At 35.3% G+C, this 23005-nt stretch overlaps 1 protein-coding gene across 2 annotated transcripts in view; it reads right to left on the bottom strand.

Annotated features, from left to right (window-relative positions):
- The window catches only part of HMGCLL1 (3-hydroxy-3-methylglutaryl-CoA lyase like 1), a 149684-nt gene that overhangs the window by 93214 nt on the left and 33465 nt on the right, over window positions 1-23005 (bottom strand). For both annotated transcript variants that reach the window (XM_003926374.4, XM_074398180.1), the window contains exons 2-3: window positions 21504-21584; window positions 21172-21279 (exon numbers count right to left, since the gene is read on the bottom strand). In XM_003926374.4, the coding sequence (XP_003926423.1) occupies window positions 21172-21279; window positions 21504-21584 (189 nt within the window). The remainder of the gene's footprint in view (window positions 1-21171; window positions 21280-21503; window positions 21585-23005) is intronic.

The following is a 23005-nucleotide window of genomic DNA, read 5'->3' as shown; positions in this document are numbered from 1 at the left end:
TGGAAGTTTCAACTTGTTTTTTGTAAATAGAATACAGCAGACCTAGTTTTATTCAGCTTTGCTTTACTGTACTTCACAGGTACTGTGTTTTTTAGAAATTGAAGGTTTGTGGAGCTCTGAGTTGATCAAATCTATTGGCATCGTGTTGACAACAGAATGTGCTCACGTTGTAGCTGTGTGTCACATTTTGGTAATTCTCACAATATTTAAAATTTTTATTATATTTGTTATGGTGACGTTTGATCACTGATCTTGGACGTTATTATATTTGATCTTCGATTGTTATTATTTTGTGGCACCATGAGCCACACCCGTCTAAGATGGCAAATGTAATAAGTAAAGGTTGTGTGTGTTCGACTGCTCTATTGACTGTGTATTCCCCACCCGTCTTCCTCTGCTGAGGCCTCCTAATTCTGAGACACAGCAATGTTGAAATTAAGCCTATTAACAACCTTAAAATGGCCTGTAATGTTCAAGTGAAAAGAAGACTCACATATCTCTCACTTCAAAGGAAGAACTAAATATGATTAAGTTTAGTGACAAAGGAATGTTGAAAGCCCAGAAAGGTCAAAAACCAGGCCTCTTATGAAAAACAGAAAAGTTTTAAATGCAAAGAAAAAGTCTGAAGGGAATTAAACGTGCTACTCTGTTTTACACACAGATAAGAAGAAAGTGAAACAGCCTTATTGCTGAAATGGACAAAGTTAGAGTGATCTAGGTGGAAGATTAAACCAGCCGCAACATTCCCCTAAGCCAGAGCCTAATCCAGGGAAAGCCCTAACTCTCTTCAATATTGTAAGGGCTGAGATTGGTGAGAAAGCTCCAGAAGAGAAGTTTGAAGCTAGCAGAGAAGTTTAAAGAGGCCATCTCCATAATATAAAAGGGCAAGGTGAAGCAACAATTGCTAATGATGTAGCTGCAGTAAGTTATTCAGAAGGTCTTGTTAAGATTATTGATTAAGGTAGCTACACTGAACAACAGATTTTTAAAGGGGACTGTCATAGTTAGATAGAAGTCAATGGCTAGCTTCAAAGTTTATCAGGACGGGCTAGCTCTCTTGTTAAGAATTAACACAGGTGATATCTTTAAGCTGAAGCCAGTGCTCATTGACCATTCCAAAACTTCTAGGATCCTTAAGAATTATCCTGAATCTACTCTGCCTGTACTCTAGAAATAGACAGAATCTAGATGATAGCACTTCTGTATATAGTATGATTTACTGAGCATTCTAAGTCCACTGTTGTGAACTTAAGAAAAAAAGATTATTTCAAAATATTACTACTCATTGGCAATGCACCTGGTCACCCAAGAGCTCTGACGGAGATGCACAAGATTTGTGTTGCTTTCATGTTTGTGACACAACGTCCATTTGCTGCTCATGGATCAAGGAGGATATTGACTTTTATGACTCACTATTTGAGAAACACATTTTGTAAGAGTAGAGCTACCATCGATAGTGATTCCTCTGATAGATGTGGGCAGAGTAGACAGAAAACCTTCGGTTAAAATTCACCATTTTAGATGCCATTATGAACATTTATGATTCATGAGAGGAGGTTAAAGTAGCAACATTAACAGGAGTTTGGAAGTCTATTCCAATCTTCATGGATGACTTTGAGGGGTCAAGACTTCAGTGGAGGATGTAATTGCAGATATGTGGAAATAGCAAGAGGACCAGAATTAGAAGTACAACCTAAAATTGTAACTGAATGGCTGCAATCTCATGATCAAACCTGAACAATTGAGGAGCTACTTCCAATGGATGAGGAAAGAAAATGGTTTCTTGAGATGAAATCTGCTCCTGGTGAAGATGCTGTAAATGTAAAGAATTTAAATATTATATAAACTTAGTTGTGAAAGAAGCAGCAGGGTTTAAGAGGACTTAGGACTAATTTTGAAAGAAGTTCTATATAGCGTAAAATACTATCAAGCAGCATCACTTGCTAGAAGGAAATTTTGCATGAAATGAAGAGTCAATTGATACAGCAAACTTGTCTTATTTTAAGAAACTGCCAGCCGGGCGCAGTGGCTCATGCCTATAATCCCAGCGTTTTGGGAGGCCAAGGTAGACGGATCATGAAGTCAAGAAATCTATCCTGGCCAACATGGAAAAACCCCATCTCTACTAAAAATATAAAAATTATCTGGGCATGGTGGCGTGTGCCTGTAGTCCCAGCTACTAGGGAAGCTGAGGCAGGAGAATCCTTTGGATCCAGGAGGCAGAGGTTGCAGTGAGCCCAGATAGTGCCATTGCCCTCTAGCCCAGTGACAGAGCAAGACTACATTTCAGTAAAAAAGCAAAGAAAGAAAGAAGCTGCTACAGCCCTTACCACCCTAATCAGTCAGCAGCCATCAAAAGAAAAGCAAGATTCTCCACCAGCAAAAAGATTATGACTTGCTGAAGGCTCCGATGATTATTAGAAGTTTTTAAGTAATAAAGTATTTTTAATTAAGGTGTGTATATTGTTTATTTAGATGTAATGCTATTGTATACCTGATAGACTACCACATTTTATAAACATAACTTTTATATTCATTGAGAAGCTTAAAAATGTGTATGACTAGCTTTGTTGCAATATTTGCTTTTTTGCAGTGGTCTGGAACTGAACCCACAATATATTTTTTAAATATATATATATATTGTATTGTGTTTTAGGTTTTGGGGTACATGTGAAGAACATGCAGGATTGTTGCATAGGAACATACATGGCAATGTGGTTTGCTGCCTTCCTCCCCATCACCTATATCTGGCATTTCTCACCATGTTATCCCACAATATTTCTAAGGTATGCCTCTACTAACTTACAATTGGAAAGATACAAAATTTAAGCATTCTTTAAAATATCATGAGACCTCATACTTGATTATTAAAATTCATTTCAATATTTTAATATTGTTCTATTTCAGTATGTATGCAGTTACTACATATCTAACTTTATGACATAGAAAAATGAAGCAGATGAAGTCCTTACATGGATAGGATACATAGGCTAATGAGAGAACATACATGTGTTTGTGTGTGCATGCATATGTACATATTATATATAAATATATACCAAAATAGAAAATAATCAACTATCATGTGTTGTGAAATTCTATGCAGCACAGATAAGAAGCATATTTCTTAACAAACCAAGGTATGATTATGACAAATATTTTAGTTGCACCTTATCTAGGCCAAATGTAAATAACTCGGGGGCCTGTTTTTTAAGAGAGTAAAACTATTCATTGCATTTGAAACCACTGAAAACCACTTATAGAGCAAAATTATTTATATATGCTCATATTTTTATGATAAATTATTATTTTTAGTGTATTGTAAAAGGAACATGTTTAATAACCCTAAACTTAAAGCATGCTGTTTATTAAAATACTTCAAAAAATTATATGGTGAAAATTTTGATAGGAATTAATTTTTAACATTTTTCCAAGTATATAATTCTTTCATTTTCAAGTCCCATGAAATTAAAGGTAAAAATACCTATCACCCTTTACTTCTCTTCAAAATGACAGTTAGAGAAAATAGAATATTCACTGAATACATTTTTCTCATTTCCAACTGGTAACATGCAATGTGGGATGTTCAATAAAGCGAAATAAATATTTATTGTAGATATAAGTACATAAGGAACTAAGAGATCCTATTTCATTTTTGACAAGAGTTGACTCCTATTCATTAAGATTTTAATCAATGATTAACTTCCCTACTCCCTGGCCCTGAACAAATGCAATTACAAAGCCACTACATGTACATGTCTCTAAATTCCAGAGCTGCATTTGTAATATACTTTTTATATGCAATTCTCTCATACCGATTTATGATACATGTCACTTCTATATTTACTATTTTAACTTAATGAGAAATTAGTCCACTGTAAGTTTGCAAAGTACAGAAGAGGAGAATGGTTTAGGTGGTTCTGTATTATCACAGAAATTATTCAGTATGTTTTTGTGGCTCCGCTGAAGATGAGAAAATTTAATTGTGTGATGGGGTGGAAATATTAAAAGTTAGCACAGTTGTTAAGAGAAGAGTTCAGAGGAGGATGTGAAATTCACGTGAGAAAAAAGTGCAAAGATACTCTATCTTTACAGTGATATCTACAGAATTATATAACTTGCACCTCTCTTACAACTACATCTTGTAACTTAAATATAGGACTCTCTACTTTGTATCCTTTTCCCTGGCCTGGTCAACTTGACATGACTGAGTCAAGCGTCGTCAATGAGTGAGCCTTAGCCAATGTCTCTGTCTCCACCTATCTGCTGAAGGGCTCAAATTGTTTCCCTACCTTGCCCTCTAACAAGAGAGATTTTATGCTTTGTGATAGTATACTAGGTAAGAAGCTAGCTGAGAAGTCCTAGGTAAACAAGGAAGGCACAGCCAGAAAATCTGCATAATCTAAATAGACGTGGTGTTGGGGAAGCACAGCCTGGGATTTGAAAGGTAGGCTTTAGTGCCAAGATTCTTTGACTGCTCTATAGCAGTGAAAAGGTGTGAGATGAGAAAAAGAAAAAGGGGAATTATACAAAGTATTGCTGTAATATTGCAGGTTCTCCTGCAATGGTATTCAAGTGACACATAGTGATTGGAATACCATTTAATTCTTTAGGTTCCTATATTTCTTTATGGATAAATCCAGGTCAGACTCTGCCACTTGGAAGAGCTCCCAGTTGCTGCACTCTTTCAGAATGTTGGTGTAAATATTCTCATACAGTGAAAATATATAAAACTCAGTGTATTATATAAGATATAGCAATTTTACAACATATTAAAACTCACTGTAGAGTTGAGCAATAGTGCATATTCACCATGTTAATGTCCTTCACTATCTGTCCTACACTACAGAAGTATGTAATGTCCTACACCGCAGAAGTATGTAAATAATTAAGGAGAAACAAAATTCAGAATGTATACAACCAGATGCTAGTTTTTGAAAAATTCTTCCAAACATTATATACGTACACTTGTAAGGAAATGAATCTGTTTTCATCAATGTGAAATCAAATGGAAATTTTCCTCTGCAAAAAATATATTCTATATAACAATTAGACTGTGCATGTATTTCTACTTTTAATTGCATACAATTTACAAAATAATAAAATATATCAAAATTCCTCCATGTTAAAGGTATAAAACTAGTAAGTTTTCTAAGATAAAGAATATATCTGTGTATAAAGTTACTTATAACAAAGTATTAGATTAGATCTTAATACATTACTAATTATGAGTTATTAAACTGAAAGGCATTTTTCTAATTTATAAATAAAAATTTTTATTGACAATGCTAGAGAAAAGACAGTTATCTGTCTATATTCTCCATAGGAAACATCATAGTGTTTACCTCAGAAGGAGGCAAACGAAGAATGTACAGTTAAAAAAAAAATAAAAGAAAATAGTATTACAAAATAACCTAAGATGCCCACTTAATTTTTTTAAATTAAAATTTATTTTTTCTTAATTTTGAGATATATGTAATATGTTAACTTTTTAAATTTTATAATCTCATTATTTTTTCTCATTTAAAATTAATATTTATGTTCCTGTATAGTGTTGTATTTGGCATTTATAGTCTTTAAAAAAAAAAAAAAGTCCTCCAGATTGTATTCAGCATCTGAAGCTCCCTACAAGTGGTTGGCCACAGGTCTGCTAGTGATTTGCAGATCTCACCCAGAGGCAGGTGGCCCTGAACCATCCAGACATATCCATTAGCAAGAGCACAAGCAGTTGCTTCATTTGGAGTGACGGAACATAGATAGTGGTAAATTACTCTCAAAATTGAATGATCCCAAATACTAGCTCATACTTTGCATTTTGCCAGAAACAGGATCCTTGAAGACGAAAGAACCTGAGACATAGCTAATGACTGCCCCTTGGAACATTTCATATTTCCTGGTTCCAGTGTTTGTGATGAGGGACCTTGACAGACGCAACAAGGCTAAACTTTACAGCACTTCCAGAGGCACTGAATAGGAAGTAAAGGAACTAACAAAAAAAAAAAAAAAAAAAAAGAGGAATAAACTGTAATAGTATGGGTTTCTGAGTAGTGTAATTAGTATTGATACCTGTTACAGAAGTAGTAAAAAAAATGATCAAAGAGTTGAGGAATAGTATTTGAAGGCTCCTCCTAATCCTACCAACTTGACCTTACCATCATTCAAAGACACCTCTGCCACTGCTAGCGTAAATCTTTCTTTTCAATCCACAGACTTGGTCTCTGCTGCTCCTAGTGACATCCACTGGGATATGGAATCAAAAACCAAAAAAAAAAAAAAAAAAAAAAGGTAGGTGTGGATCATTTAGAGCTCTTCTAAATGTTTAGGCTCTAAAACAGAGGTGAGGTCTAAGATATTTCAAAAGGGGGATTTTTAAAATCCTGTGGAAGATATTTCAAAAGGGGGATTTTTAAAATCCTGTGGTAGGATAAGAATTGGGTCCCTTCTAATATTCTATAGGAAACATGAGTGAAGATTCGAATGACTTAATTATTTTGACATTTTGAGAATGCCTTCATATATGAAAGGTTAGCATGTGGCCCCAAAGTTTATTTTAATTTCTAACTGAAAGAATTAAGGTCCTTTATCTTCTTAGCTAAGCCAGAGTCACTGAGACTCAAAACTGGAAATCTCTTAGAAAACCCTCTTCCACCAACTGCAACCAACTCAGTATGTAGCCTTTACCGAAGGGTCCAGTGTGCTTAGAGCTGTGCTTCCAAACATGGCTCTGAGGACTGCCCAGGTCAGAATAATCTGGGATAACTTTTAAAATGCGTATTTCTGTATCCTATACTGGCCGCAGTGAACCAAAAATCTCTGAGACTGTAAACTGGAAATCTGCACGTTCAATAATTTCCTCCAGTGCTTTATAGGCATAGTTTAGAAAAGTCTGCCACTCCTTGCTGGGGTGAGGAGTAGAAGTTTTGGGGTAGATTTTTTGTGTAACCTACATAGACCTTACAAAACAGATTTTTTGTGTGTGTGCTTTACAATGAACATTATTATGAGAGTACTGTGGTCAGGTGACACCAATCCCAACTTACTGGACTCTAAGAAATGGATGTCACCTTAGATCTGACATCCATGACCACTATGCAGCCAAGGAAAAGCCTTATATTAAGGTTGTCCATACCCCCACTGGAACTTTGTTATTGTTTCCTCACTATTGAGAATCCAGAATAATTTGCAGCTAAGCCTTTGAAGGTCTTGAGGACTCCAGACCCCTATTTTTAATTAACAGCTCACCTCACTGTTACTGAAGTGCTCCCGGCTTGCCTTTGAGAATAGCACGATGTTTGCAGCATTATGCCTGTTATTTCATGTCTCTGATCCTTTGCATTATTCCTTCTGCCTAAAAATGATTGTTCCCTTTCTTACCTAGTTAACTGATTTTATTTTTCTAATATTCAACTCAAAAATTCCTCTTGTATGACACTCTCAACAACTAGCTTGACTTAGATGTCTCTATACTTCCTAACTTGCTTTGTGTATATATGTATATTTATTCGGTAAGAGCAGTGATATATAGATATAGATATAGATATATAGATTTATAATTATTTTATTATTTTTGATTCATGTCTCACTTTCCATTATTAAATTGTTAGCTCTTTAAATACTTTGCATGAAATAAGATTTAATCAATGATTGTTGAATTGAACTGACATTTCTTTCTTGGTTTTAGCCCTTTATCCTAATTTGAATTCACTTTGAATTCAATCCACTTTGAATTGTGATTTTTTTCCCATTAATTCTTCTAATATTTTATTGCTAATAGTGATGGTAATAATGGTGAAAGCACCTTTACTTTATGCTGAGTTACATGTTAAACCTATAGGTATTTAATTCTTTATGTGATATCCCTTTACACATTTTTAACAACCTAATAAGAGACTTCCTCCTAAATAGCAATCACTTCAGGCCCATAAAATGGGGATTCACCTCTGAATAAAAATAAAATTAGGCTTTCCTTATTGAAGTAGGAGGAGAGGGCCTAGAATTCACCCTAGAAATCAAGAAGGTTGGTTTGGCCTCCCTCAAACCAACTTTGTTGATTCCGAACCTTATTGATGTCTAACCTCAACAATTTTTGTGGAGAGCTAGCCCATGATATTAGAAATAAAGAAGATCACCCAGCTGATGAATATAAGTGCCAGGCAAGGACCCAAGTCTATCTGACTGCAAAGTGTGTTCTCTAATACCTCCTTGAAAAACATATGTTCCATATCATCTATCTTCTATATCATCCATATCTTCTATCTTCATCTTAGTCACTGCTAAAGATTTTGCACATCAGAATATCAAAGGTAGAGCCCCTAGAAATAACTTACCCTCAGGCTAAAGAGTTTTGTGGCATATTTTATCATGTAGCCCAGTATGTCTCAAACTGAATTTGTCATCAACATTATTTGAGGTACTTTTAAAAAATACAGATTTCTTGGACCTATTGTTACAGATTCTGATTCTGTTCTCCTGTAAGATCCAAAAATCTGTAGTTGCCAAAACTTCTCAGGAGATGCGAGACATCAACAAGTTTGGGAATCAATAAGGTTGGCTTGAAGGGGGCCAAATTAGTACATTCTAGGCCCTCCACCACTACTTCAACAAAGGAAATAAAATTGTATTTTTATTCAGAGGTGAATCCCCATTTTGTGGGCTGCAAGCTAAAGTGATTGCAATTTAGGAGGGAGTCTCCTTAAGAAAAAGAACACAAAAATATCTATTAAAAATTTCATTTTTCATTAAAACTTATAACGGATGATCACATTGATAAGGCCTCTCCTACAGCCTGGAAGGGACCTCACCAAATCTTTCATGGTAATTTTCTTGTTTGTATCATATATTGAAGTTCTATATAACACTCACCAAAAAAAAGTTTCATTGATAAAACAAAACTTTGGAAAATACCAGTTGGGGTAAAATTTCATATCTTGCTTGAAGCAATATCATCAAGATAGTCAAGGATATTTTTGAAATACAGATTCATGGTGTCTGTAGTATTTCTGTTTCTACTCCAGAGACACTATCAACAAACAAGTGAGTTCAATTTGGTATATCCTATTATTGGTACATCCATAATATTTCCGAGTGCATCTCATGTTCAAAAATTCTCTGTTTAACCAACTCTCCTAAATTTTGCTAGGAAGCAGACATAAACTCATGGACCCCTAAGCCCCCATTTCTTCTTCTCACTAATATAGACTGCTAAGTAATTTTAAAAATATATTTTTGAAGGATTCTTGCTTTTCTTTTCCCCATCACCAACTCTATCACCCAGGACAATATTTATAGCTCTTCAGAATGAGTGTATAATGTCAGAAGTTATTTGTCTACAGTCTCTAGTAGCTGGATTAGATGCAACTGATAGTATTGCTTTCTGCATGCAGGCGTGCAACAGGAAAGAGACATAGAGCATGCAATTTCTTCAACACATGCCATCGATTACCATAAAAATGTAAATAATGTGGTTTCAGACCCTATAACTCAAAACTCAATTTGAGCAGTAACTCCTCTTAAAGGCAATACATTCGTACATTCAGTAATGAGAAAAAATGAGACTAGAGCTCTTCCTGACAACCCTGGGTGAAAATGCTCTAGCCAGCTATGAATAGCACTGCAGCCTGGGTACTGTAACCCTGTCTCATTCACAGACTTCTTGCACAAACCTCATATATCTTAGCCTCAGTAGCACAGAGGAAATCTTGGTCTGCTTGAAGAAGTAAGACAGTTTTAATAAATCACAGTCTTACAATAATAAACACAGGAAATCTCTGGAAAATTGAACATCCAGTTTTTTTTTTTTTTTTTTTTCTACCCAATACCCTGTCTTGGCTGCCAAAGCTAAAATAGACTGACACCATATTCACAAAACTTCTTAAGTCCAGAAGACTTGAAACTAATTTGGTCTTGTGTATAATTTCCTGTATTTCCTTACTCAGCATTACCTTTGTGTACTAAAGATCTCTGTACTGCCCTCTATCGGGTGAAATGCATATACTTTTCATGAGTGACCAAAATAGAAGCAGACAGCCCATACTCTCCTATTGTGAATGCAGGCAAGACATTTTAGTCATGATTCACTAATGTCTACAAGTATTCATTTTTAAATTAATAAAATAGAACCAAGCTACCAAAATGAACCTGTGAGTTATAAACTGGGAGACCAATATTCTGGATAGAGAAACAGAAGTTATTTTATTCAATAACATTTCCTAGTTTCCTAAGATAAACATAATAAATATGCATTAGTTATTCTTTGTTCAGGTCAATGCCTTTTGTGACCACCCTCCTGGTCTTCCCATGTCAAAACAATCATGTTCTCAACATCCTTCTGAAACAGGGCAAGAAGTCTCAAAGCTCCCAGTATAATTTTCTTTCCACTCAACTGTGCTGCCTCTCATATATCATGTCTTTATGTTTGATAATAACACTGTCAGAGTTGTTATTTCCCATGCATGAAAACAGAAGTGATTTTTAAAATACTGTATCTAATTGTAGTTACTGTTTACAGACTATAAACAAAGTTTCTCTTCTGTACTTACACTTCTTTCTGTAAGTCAACTTGCCCAGTGTGGAGGGTAGGCCTAGACTGCTTGAAGGAGACTAACTTATTGGTAATTAGACACTGGTAACAAGTAATGAGACACTGGCTGTTGGGGGGAAAAGAAGGGTCTTATTACCACAACAAGCAATGCCATCACTGCAAATTTGTGGTTTGACCATTATACGGATCTGGAGATCTCTGTTTTATAAGACACAACTTTAAAAACACTGGCCAGAGTGCTTGATGACAAGTTGCTTAACATACCCTGGTTATTAAGTTCTATTTCATAACTAATTTACAGATATTCACTTGGTTTTAAAATACCATATGTATGAGTTTGAATTTTTTTATTCATTTTGTTCCAATTATCTATTTTTAACCTTACATTTACCTTATTAGGTACATATTATGGTTATTATTAGCAACTACTGGTTATGCAACAAAGAACTTGTTTGGGTCCAACAAAGAACTCAATACGTTTTGAATAGAGACCCAATAAAAGCAAATGGGTGGGTGAATGAATTGAAACAATCCAAGGCATAGACAGATGAAAATACTTTGCCAAATCATACCATAAATAAGTAAGAGTCAGGTCTCAGATTTTGTATTGCTCCACCAGAAAGCATGGGTTAAACAGACATAAAAGTGATTAAAAAAAAAAAAAATACCTCAGGAAACCTGAAACCTGGAGGATCGGCGGTGTGTGTGTGTGTGTGTGTGTGTGTGTGTGTGTGTGTGGTGGGGGGTGGGGGATGACTATATTTGAAATATATGTCTTACTACGTGTTATAAGCAGAATTCAATATAAGATGCATTCATCTTGATTAATAATAGGGTTAAATTTATAAATAGATTCCACATTATAGCAGTATAAGAAGGTCTAAAATAAGTAGAGTTAGTGCTGTAAGGTTAAGCATGAATTTGCTTCAACAAGTTAATATTTCAAAGTTCTCAGTTATAGCCTATAAGCTTTTGCAATGATAAATTTAAATTTGTCCAAGAAATTTATAAAATAAATAGCATTCTTCAAAGTATAGCTTATATATTAACAGTAAAAATACCAAATGTCCATAGATGTTACAAAATATTCTATTATTCTAAAAATTATAATTCTAATCAGTGTTGATAAGTTAAATGTTCAAGATAAACAAATTTGGATAAAATTTTTAAAAGCAAAATAAAATAAAATATGAAATAAGTTTTTGATTTATAGGCATACTCTAAATAAAAAATGTATTTATATTATTTGCATTCTTTTTCTTTATCAAATTTAAAACAAGTGAAACATTAGCATACATACATTTCAGTAATGTGTAGGTTTCAACATGTAAAATCCATTGTCTAATGTTATATTGGGGATGCAGTGTTATTTTGGCATTCATGTTTATCTTTCCAAATCTCTTTGTTTACTACATATTACTTCTAAAGATCATTCCAGCAATTTAATCAGATAATTTTAGATAAAGGCATGTGTTTCTAAAAATTAGAAAAATTACTTTATTTCAAAAAATTATTTGAATAACTCTTTATGAACATCAGCCAAAACGCATGTCTTTAAAACTCATTATCTTAATTATTTAAAAATAACTGCTATGATACGTTTGATTTTCAGTGCTCAAGGATACATGGATAATGTATTCTTGAAAATGAGTGCTCCCAGAACATACTGAAAACTGGTGGGCTATCCAGATCATGTTTACTATCTTAATGCTTTAAGTTTAATCTAGGTTTTGAGTAATGGATGTGATTCTCCAAGTGAGTAAGCTGTAACTGTGGCACACTAGAATTAAGTATTACTAAATGCTTTCATTCCCTCTATTCTAGTCCCTAGAACACACTCTGCATTTCCCAAAGTGGACTGCACTTAAGTGGCTTAGGAGTCAGACCAATGAAATGAGTTTACACTAAAATAATACCAACAATGTTCATCAACAGACTATTCAGAGTAATGCAAAAAAGATCACTAATAAGTCAGAATCAAGTCTTTCTGAGCCAAACTGGACCTCTATTTGGGTTTTAAACAATTATATACAGACCTTTCAAATGTCAATGCATGCATATACTTCTACAAGACTAAATTTTAAGATACTCTTCGTCAGATACAAAAGTGGAATTTCAGTGTGACCAAAACAGCTTTGAAAGGTTTTTTTTTTTTTCCTCCTTTTCATGGTAAAGCTTATTTAAAAAATTGACCAACGTGATGAACTCAATACGATTGAATAAAAGGTGTGGTAAAGCAGTGGTACCCAAACCCCAGTCCAAAGACCAGCACTGGTCTGTTGCTGGTTGAGAACTAGGAACAGTGCCACACAGCAGAAGGTGAGCAGCAGGCAAGCAAGGGAAGCTTCATCTGTATTTACAGCCACTCCCTATCACACACTTTACCTCCTGAGCTTCACCTCCTGTCTGTTGAGCCACTGCATTACATTCACATACGAGTGCAAACCCTATGGTGAATTGCACATGCGAGGAATCTAGGTTGTTCATTCCTTAGGAGATTCTCATGCCTGATGATCTGTCACTGTCTTTTATTATCTCCAGATGGGACAATCTAATTGAGGAAAACAAACTCAAAGCTCCTACTGATCCTACATTATGGTGAGTTGTATAATTATTTCATTATATATTATAATGTAATAATAATAGAAAAAAAAGTTACAGTAAATGTAATGCACTTGAATCATCCAGAAACTGCCCGCTACTGTCAGTGTAAAAATCTTCCACAAAATGATTCCTTTGTGCCAAAAAGGTAGGGGACTTTGAAGTAGGATGTTTTATTTTAATATTATGTTTTGGTTATTTTTATAAATCTAAGTGAAGACAGTGATTTGTGTGGCAGTGTGTGCTCACCGTTTTCAACACCTCTTAATCTCATTTAAAGCAAAACAAATTAATTTTATTAAGGGAGTAGTCAGGAGTAAGGTAAGTATTGGTAGCCATGACAGTCCTAGAATAGGTATTTTTTTTTTTTTATGTGGGAGTTTCTTGGTTTATCTGTGAACCGTACTTATTATTTAATTATTAGTAAGAAAAAGCATATAATTAGGGCAATTATTAGGCCAGTTTTAAAAACTTAAGGGTGGCAGATTACAAAAAGGCCCTAATGGTACTTCCTCTCCCACTGGGTTTTCCAGAATGCTGTGGCCCAATATAAAGGGGGTGTCTGTGCCCTCCTTTTGAAACCCGGTGGGCTTTGTAACTGCCTCAACTAATAGATTATGAAAAAGTAATGCTATAAAATTTACAAGACCTGGTTATAAAAGTTATGCCACATTTGTCTGCCCCTTAAGACACTCATCTTTGGAGCTGTGAGCCATTTATGTTAGATGTCTAAAGCTTCTATGCTGTGATAAAGTCCAAAGTAACCCCTGCAGCAGACCGCATAGAGAGGCTTTGAGAACACATGAAGAGAGAGGTAGACAGCAAGCCTGCAGCTGCCCCAGGCCCCTGCCCTTACTGTTCCAGCTCTGACCACTGTTTATTTCACTGTGAGTACCCAAGAAATCTCTAGCTAGAGATGCTCAATTGAGCCATTACTGAATTCTTGATACACAAATACTGTAAGCAAAAACAAATGTTATCATTTTAAGCCATTAAATTTTAAGATTCTTTGGTGTGCAGGTAATTAGAATAACCAACACAAATTTACTAGCATTCAAGGATATGTAGCAATTACATATATTGAATATGCACACTTACACAAACACATGTAATATTTCCCACAAGCTGCATAGTCAGTGAAAACAACATTAGATCAACTGAAGCAATGTAAAGAGTCTATGGTTCATGCCATTCAATACTGGGAAAGAAATTAGGTGACAAACAGTGTATACACTTGTTTTCTCTTTTCTTGAAGAGCTAACATATTTTATCTATGTGGTTCTAGCTCTCAGAGCACAGTTTTACCTACATTTAACTTTCAATGACCATTTGAGATTATTTACTGAAGAACTAAGTGTCTTCATTCTTCTCTGAGACCAAATATTGGACAAACAGTAATTATTTGTTACATAAGAAACTCAACCTGCTTGTATGAGTTGAAAAACAAAATAAGCCTCATATATTTAGAAACAGAAAATGAACCACGACAACTCTTACAAGGAAGGAACACTAGTGTGTGTACCTACTCTACCAATTCAGTAGAAAAGACAAAAATAGGAAGACTTCACCAAGAAATATTCTCAGTGATTTTAATTGACTGGTTCCTAAGGATAACTGAATAATTCAGCACAACTGCGTCTCTCATAAAAATATGTCGAAGACCCACAGTTGCTGAGTAGGTCACCAATTAAGTGAGAGTTGGGTCACAATATGGTTTTGACCCCTATGCTGGCATCTTAGTGTGTAGGAGAAAATAGTGTTCTATGCACAGAATTGAGTATTTTAAGTCAGGCTGAGAATTTGGCTTAAGTCTTGCTCCCTTTTCAACCTGCATTCTCCTCTCCCTGACCTAGCTGGGTAAAGGACCCTATAGCACCAGGGAATAATAATTGTGGTCTTGGTAAATTTCATCAGGAACCTCTTTGGGGAGGTGACAGAGGGCAGCTAATCAGGACTGCAATGGATGATGAGTCTTACTCTGGAAGCTTTCCCAAATGCAAAGTTTTTCTGAGTGAACTGTGCCTTATAAGCAAGCAATGTGGGGGCTCTCTGCCTCCTTTCTTTTTCACTCTCTCTCTCTTTCACCAACCCTTCACCACCAACACGTATACACACCTCTTCAAAATTACCTCCTTTGACTCTTCTCCACACCTACTTTACTCAAAAAGAAAAGCGCTAGGAGGAGACATCAGGAATAGACTCGGTAGCAGAAGCTACAGCCTCCTGCATCCCATCAATGCAAATCTGAATTTTAAACTTCAGTCCAATAAATGTGTTCTCAATGCCAGCAAACAGCTACTTGTATCACACACCTAAAGGAGAGTAGGGGTAAGTTCACTCATTCCTTCTTGCTAACATTGTGTGAAGTCACTCATTAGAGTGACCTGAAAATAATTACTAGTCTTTTATATATATTTATTTCTACTTTTATAAAGAAAATCTATCTTCATTCTCTGCTGTTAAGACTTGTGACCCATCTAATCCAACAGTTAAAAAATAGCTAATCAGGGAGCAAATATTTTTAAAGTAAGCCTTTGCCTATGGCATACATAAATGTACAATGTTATATATATTTCATGTATTTTTATTTTTAAATAACTGATATTCATTTTGATTGCTGTAACTAAAAATATTTACAATCAAATGACTAAATTAAAGATGAATGCAAAACTCTAGTTCACTTTTTAATCGATTTTATTTATAGCATAAATGGCTTACTACTAACAGCCACATTTCAAAGTTGCAATAAACTTCATCTATTTTTATAAACATGTTTTCTTTCTGGTGCAGTTGTTCATTCCATCTAAGTGAGGGGCTATCTGGACTTATTTCAAATGTTCTTATATTTCATGTCACTCTCAGGAAAGCTTTTTCCAGCTAAGTTGTAAAGAATGTGTATTTTTTAATGACAGGTATTTTATCATCTCTAGCCATTCAGGTTATAGGTGTGGGATCCTGTTTTATATGGCACCCTGCTACTGTGGAACTTTTCTTTTAGCTGTTTGAGTTAGAAAGTCTTTGCCAAACAAAACAGTAGGAGGGAAACTGTAAAAAAAGCTTTAAAATCCTAAAAAAAGAAATAAGTGATCAAACAGCAATCTAAACATCAACTAGAGGACTATTCCCATGACCTACGTTTGAAGGAAAAATATAAGCTATAGAGAATTAATAGAATACCAATTTAGAGCCACACACATTGTCCTTAAAAGTAGAAATTATTTCAACCAATATATATGTAAGCTGTTGTTCTAAAATTATCGTCAAAAATCTCAGACGTTATTTTAAGTTAGACAAGTCTGACCTCATATTTTTTCTAAAATAAGAGAGTAATATAAAATTTCAAAAGAGAAATTTTAAAATGCTCTGCTCGGATAAGCTCAATAAAATCTAAAATCAAATTGCAAAAGTAGAATATCCTCAATATTTGCCTTTGACAAACATTTGATACAATACATAGTAAGTGACTGATATAACTTTGGAAGATGAATTTTATATCTTTCTTGGATTCAGGCACACTGATCTTTTACAAGTTTGTGATTTATTTAAACCACTTAAAAATTTGGAATGTATGTAACCAGATGAGTATTAAAGTAAAATATATAACATAGTCTTTAGTATTTGAAAGGCAGAGTGTCTTCAATTATTCAACTTGAGCTCAACTCAATATTGTAACTATACACATACTTTAACCTTCAGAATAAAGGCTGGTTATCAGAAAAGGCAGTTAACTTGTGTGGAGCCCAAAATCAGCCGGTAAGTCTGTCTGCTAGTCAGCCGTTCCCTTAAGTAACAGCAGTGAGCACTGGTAAGGAGTCAGGTGCTCTGGGCTGTGGGCATTTATACACAGGGACAATTCACATGCCTTATAATCTCCAACACTCCAGTACTGCAGGCATTGCTGCTGGGATTTCCAAGGTTCACAGAGGTTAAGTCACTTACTCAAGTTCAAGGCAGAATGTGAACGGGGACAGAGTTTTAGAAGCACTTCCTCTCACCACAGCTGTCCTCAAAATCTATGTGAGGAAATTCAGTCACTTATTCAGTAATACTTTGAGCCTAGGAAGAGTTCATTAAATTTCAATAGGTTAAGCCCTAAATTCAACTTGCAAACAAACCTAGAATAAATCATACCATTTTATAGTCCCATCATATGTATCTACTTAATGTGAGGTCAGGAAGTATTTCCCAATTACTTCTCACAAAGGACTGCCTTTTTCTTTCTTTTGTCTATCTTTTCTCTTAACTAGCTATGAAAGAAGTGTGGCCTTCTAGAAAGGATTTCCCCTTCATCCTTCTTAATGTCATTGGGTGTGTCCTAAATCAGTTTAAAAAATAATCTATCATCAATTTCCACTATTGCACAAAACGAGAATGTGGCCATGAACAATGTTATAGGAAAGACTATTTTGTAGGCAGCTTTATAAAATTGCTGAGAAATTAGATAAGTTTGAAGATGGCTAGCAATATTTAGTACTTGAAATATAACTTTGGTTGGTCAATATTCGTCAAATAATATTAGCAAAATCTATTCTCTTTCATAACACTAATTCTAACGTTATAGTAGCCTATCTTGTTTCTCTCCAGCAACAATCAAATATGTGAAATTGCGAAGACTGTATCAATGACAGAGATAACTTGATGAAGATAAAAAGATAATAAAAAGTTCTAGCACTCACTTAAAATTATTAGTGGCTAGTGAAATAATAGCTAGCATTTTGCAAAATGACAATTTTAAGATCATACGCGTAGCTTAATCAAGCTAGTAGTGTTGTCCTAAAAAATACTTTTGTGACCTTCATTATACAGGACCACATACATGAACGAAGTGAGAGTCAATTGCTCATACCAGAGAATTGAAAGTAATATGATGTTGTTCTCTCAGGCTGATTGATTATTTATTTTACAATTATTTATTGAGCACAAACTTACTATGTACCAAGAAATTGGTATACAGTGATGACGAAAAGATAAAAGATCCGTAAATGTTCACTGCTTTTATAGGTAGTGACTAATCAAAAATATTTACATATTATATATATATATATATATATATATATATATATATATACACACATATATAGTATCTCTATAGAGATACTAATTATATATACACATACACACACACACACATACACACACACACACACACACACACACACACACACACTATAAGTGACAGTAGGATAAAGAAAATTAGTTTCTTTTGAGGATAAATGTACCCCTCTGTGAAAGGTGACATATTACTACTACTGTTAATCCTCTTGTGGCTTCCGTTACTTCAAATGTAGTACAGTTAAAAAGCCTTTCATGTTTTATGCCTTGTTGATCTAATTGAGTTCTAACTGCAGAGAAACACAGAAATGTAGATGTACATAAGCAACTATAGGTAAAATCCTAGATAGACAAAGGAGCAGGACATGTAGAAAGAGGACAAGAAGCCGTTTTGTTTAGCAGTAACTTCCACAGAGTCATACAGTTAACAGTAGTACAGTTAACGCTAAAAAGGGAAAAAAGGGAACAGGTATAGACAGTCTTGAATACCCAAGCAAAGTTTCTAGGCTTTGTCAATGGGAAGAAGGGACCCATTAAAGAACTCAGAATGTGACTTTGTGACCTAAAGACAGAAATGTCATTTGACCCAGCAACCCCATTACTGGGTATACACCCAAAGGAATATAAATCATTCTATCACAAAGACATATGCATCTGAATGTTAATTGCAACACTATTCACAATAATAAGGACATGTAATCAACCCAAATGGCCATAAATGTTAGACTGAGTAAAGATAATTTACTGCATATATACCATGGAATACTATGCAGCCGTAAAAAGAATGGGGTCATGTTCTTTGCAGGGACATGGATAAAGCTGAAGGCCATTATCGAACCCATTAACACCTTAACTAACACAGGAGTAGGAAACCAAACACTGCATGTTCTCACTTATAAGTGGGAGCTAAATGATGAGGACACATGGACACACAGAGGGGAACAACACACACTGGGACCTATTGAAGAGTTGAGGGTGGGGGAAGGGAGAGGATAAGGAAAAATAAGTAATGGATACTAGGCTTAAGACCTAGGTGATAAAATCATCTGTACAACAAATGCCCATGACGATAGATCTGTACCTAAGTTACAAACCTGTACTTGTACCCCTCAACTGAAAAAGAAAGAGAGAGAGAGAGAGAGAGAGAGAAGGAAGGGAGGGAGGGAGGGAGAGAGGGAGAGAGGGAGGGACTTCCTTGTGATGGGACTATAAAATGATATGATTTATTCTAGGTTTGTTCCCTAGTTGTGAATAAAATTCAAAAGATTAATTTATAAAAGGAAGGAAGGAAGGAAGGAAAACAAATATGACTTTGTGAAAGCTAATATTTCTGGAAGATTATTTTACAAGGAAAGCATAAAGAATGGAGAAACAGTGCTTATAAATACCATTTAAGAGACTACTGCAGTAATTTTTTAATGAGAGTCTGAATCACTAACGTATCAATGGGACTGAAAAGAAGAGACAAGTATAGGCCATATCGAGAATGAAACATTTCATACATCAGTGTCTGTTGTGGACTGAATGTTTGCATCTTCTCAAAATTCTATCTTAACCTGTAATGTGATCATATTAAAGGAGGGATCTTTGGAATATAATTAGGTGATGGGGGTGGAGCCCTCATGAATGGTATTAGTGACATGATAAGAGACATGGGTGTGCTCCCTGTCTCTGCTCTCCATCGTATGAAGACACAATGAGAATGTGGCCATCTACAAATAAGGAAGTGGGTGTTCACCAGATGTGGGATCTGCCAGTGCCTAAACATTAGACTTCCCAGCTTCTAGAACTGTGAGAAATAATTATCCTGCTGTTTAAGCTACCCAGTCTCTGTTATTCTGTTATATAGTATCCCTAACTGACCATGACAGTAACTGGATACAAAGACAGCTCTTTAAAGATTCAAGTCCAGGATTTTAAAGGGAACAGTTGCACTCCTGGCATGAAGCAGGATGGAAAATAAATTTGATTTTAACCCAGTGAGATTGAGGTGGAGATGGTACATCTACCTGAAGCTTATCAGGGAAGGCAGGAGTAGAAACGCAAATGTGTTGTCCTCATAGATGTGACTGTTAGTGTTGGAAAGATAGCCAAAGAGGATGGGCAGAGAAAAGTACTGAACACAGAATCTTAGGGGAGCCTTAAACTAAGAGGGGAAGAGAGATGTCAGAGATGACAGAGAAAGACCAATTGGGAAAATAACTGTTTCATTAGAGAATAATGGAAACTAAGGAAAGATAGCAAGAGTAGTTGGTGAAACTAAGTGCTGTGGATAAATTAAGGGGTCCAAGGACCGAGAACAGGTGCTGGATGAGGAAGAGAGAGTGTTTTACTGGTTGCCAGTTATTAGTGATGCTTCAAAGATCAGTCAAGTCTCAGAAGTGATGACTGCTGCCACATGCCAGAAAACTTGATTGAAAGCTGTATCATTTTGTCATCTTTCAAGGCAAAATTCTAGATGACTCTCTGCCTTTTCTTCAATGATCTATTTAATGCTGTCTCCCTATAGCAAATACAAGGGTTATAAAAAAAAAAAAAAAAAAAAAAAAAAGCAAAGAAAAAGATGTATGTCTCTCCATTTCTCACTCTTTAATGTGGGATTCTAGAAAGAAACTATCAGGATACTTATTTTCATTTGCTCTAACAGACAAAATGACTAATGCATTCAGAGATGTTCAGATTATTTAGAAAGTCAGCCATAAAATGATAAAGATAGGGCAGACCCCCTAAAATGCTATTTCAAGATCTTGTCCCTTATTCATTATATTGAACTATACACACACAGGCTTAGTATAAAGTTCCAAGTAACTTTTAGGATGTCATCAAAGGGTTTTTATTTAATCATATCATAGTCCACAGGCTAATATTTTGTAAGAATATGGAAAATTAGTCATTAAATCAAGTTAATATCACAGTATTTACTAAATAATTTTTGGTAAAGTTGAATTAGTATCTAATTAAGAAATTGTGGGTTTACATACCTGTGGTACCCATCTGGAAGACACAAAGCTAGTCACTTCTATTACAGACAAGCCAGTCTGGGAAAGTCGATTGATAAATTCAATTTTTATATCTGTAGGAACTATAACCTATAAAAACAAAAGAAAGTATTTTATAAGTAAATTATATTAGGTCTATTGAAGCACAAACAGAAAATTCCTAAGTCAAAGTGAGTATTATTTGTAATTTATAAATTCAGGTATCAACTGACAAAAAATATATAATCATGTAACATATGAAATCCATGTAAGTCTTTAAAATCTTAAACCTATTACTATTTAGACAGTATTTGAAATAAATGGTGTTAAACTACCTTTTCATTCTGCAATCCATCCCTAGGTCCAACTTCTACTATTTTAACAAATGCAGGAAGTCCAGATGACTGGGATGTTTCCTGAAATGCAAAACATAAGGACAAGAAAACATAACTTTTAGATTGTTACACGTGCTTATTTGAAAAGTCAAACAATTGCACTTTCTTATACTCTTACAGCAGAGAATCAAAAGAGTGAGAAATCAATACAATGATACCATGAAAATACATTATTTATATTACTTGCAACGTGAAGTCTTTTTTCTTATAACCAAGTGATATTTAGCTTAGCTAAATTTTTGAATAAAATTCAAAAGACTAATTTATAAAATATAATTGTAGAATATTTACTCGGGACCTAAAGAGCAAATCTGTTGGGTGATTCTGTGTATGACGATAAATTGACCACTGTTAAGTTTATTTTAAAATTACATATTAGTTGGTCGTATTGGCTCATGCCCGTAATCCCAGAACTTTGGGGGGCTGAGGTAGGCGGATCATGAGGTCAGGAATTTGAAAACAGCCTGGCCAACATAGTGAAACCCCATCTCTACTAAAAATACAAAGAACTAACTGAGCGTGGTGGCGGGCCTCTGTAATCCCAGCTACTTGGGAGGCTGAGGCAGGAGAATTGCTTGAACTTGGGAGGCAGAGGTTGCAGTGAACTGAGATCACATCACTGCACTCCACCCCAGGGCCACAGTGCGAGACTCTGTCTCAACAACAGTAAAAACAACAACAACAAAAACAACGACAAAAATTACATCTTAAGCCAGGTCCTGTGGCTCATGCCTATAATCCCAGCACTTTGGGAGGCTGAGTCATATAGATTGCCTGAGCCCAGGAGATTGAGACCAGCCTGGGCAACATAGTGAAACCTCATCTCTATTAAAAGAATATGTATATAAATTAGCCAGGCATAGTGGTGGTATGTCCTGTAGTCTCAGGTACTCTATTTGGGAGGCTGAGGTGGGAGGATTGCTTTGGTTCAGGAGATCAAGGCTGCAGTGAGGAGTGATTGTGCCAGCCTGGGTGACACAACAAGACCCTGCCTCGAAAAAATAAAATTACATCTCTAAGTTGAAAGACTACTTCTGCTTCCACAAAGAGGAATACAAGATACCATCCTCTATACCTTGAACTTGAATGTGGATTTAGTTTTGAAGATCGGGCCCAGAAAACTGAGAAGTAGAGGAGACAGTGTGCTGTTTATTTTTTTAATTGTACTTTAGTTTCTGGGGTACATGTGCAGATCATGCAGGATTGTTGCATAGGTACATACATAGTAATGTGGTTTGCTGCCTCCATCCCTCTGTCACCTACATCTGGCATTTCTCCCCATGTTATCCCTCCCCAACTCCCCACCCACTGCTTTACCTCCCCAATTCCCCCAAACAGACCCAAGTGTGTGATGCTTCCCTCCCTCTGTCCATGTTTTCTCACTGTTCATCACCCACCTATGAGTGAGAACATGTGGTGTTTGATTTTCTGTTCTTGTGTCA

Source organism: Saimiri boliviensis, chromosome 4 (genome assembly GCF_048565385.1).
Source record: "Saimiri boliviensis isolate mSaiBol1 chromosome 4, mSaiBol1.pri, whole genome shotgun sequence".
Taxonomy (NCBI): Eukaryota; Metazoa; Chordata; class Mammalia; order Primates; family Cebidae; genus Saimiri; species Saimiri boliviensis.
This window is presented reverse-complemented; position numbering and strand designations above follow the sequence as displayed.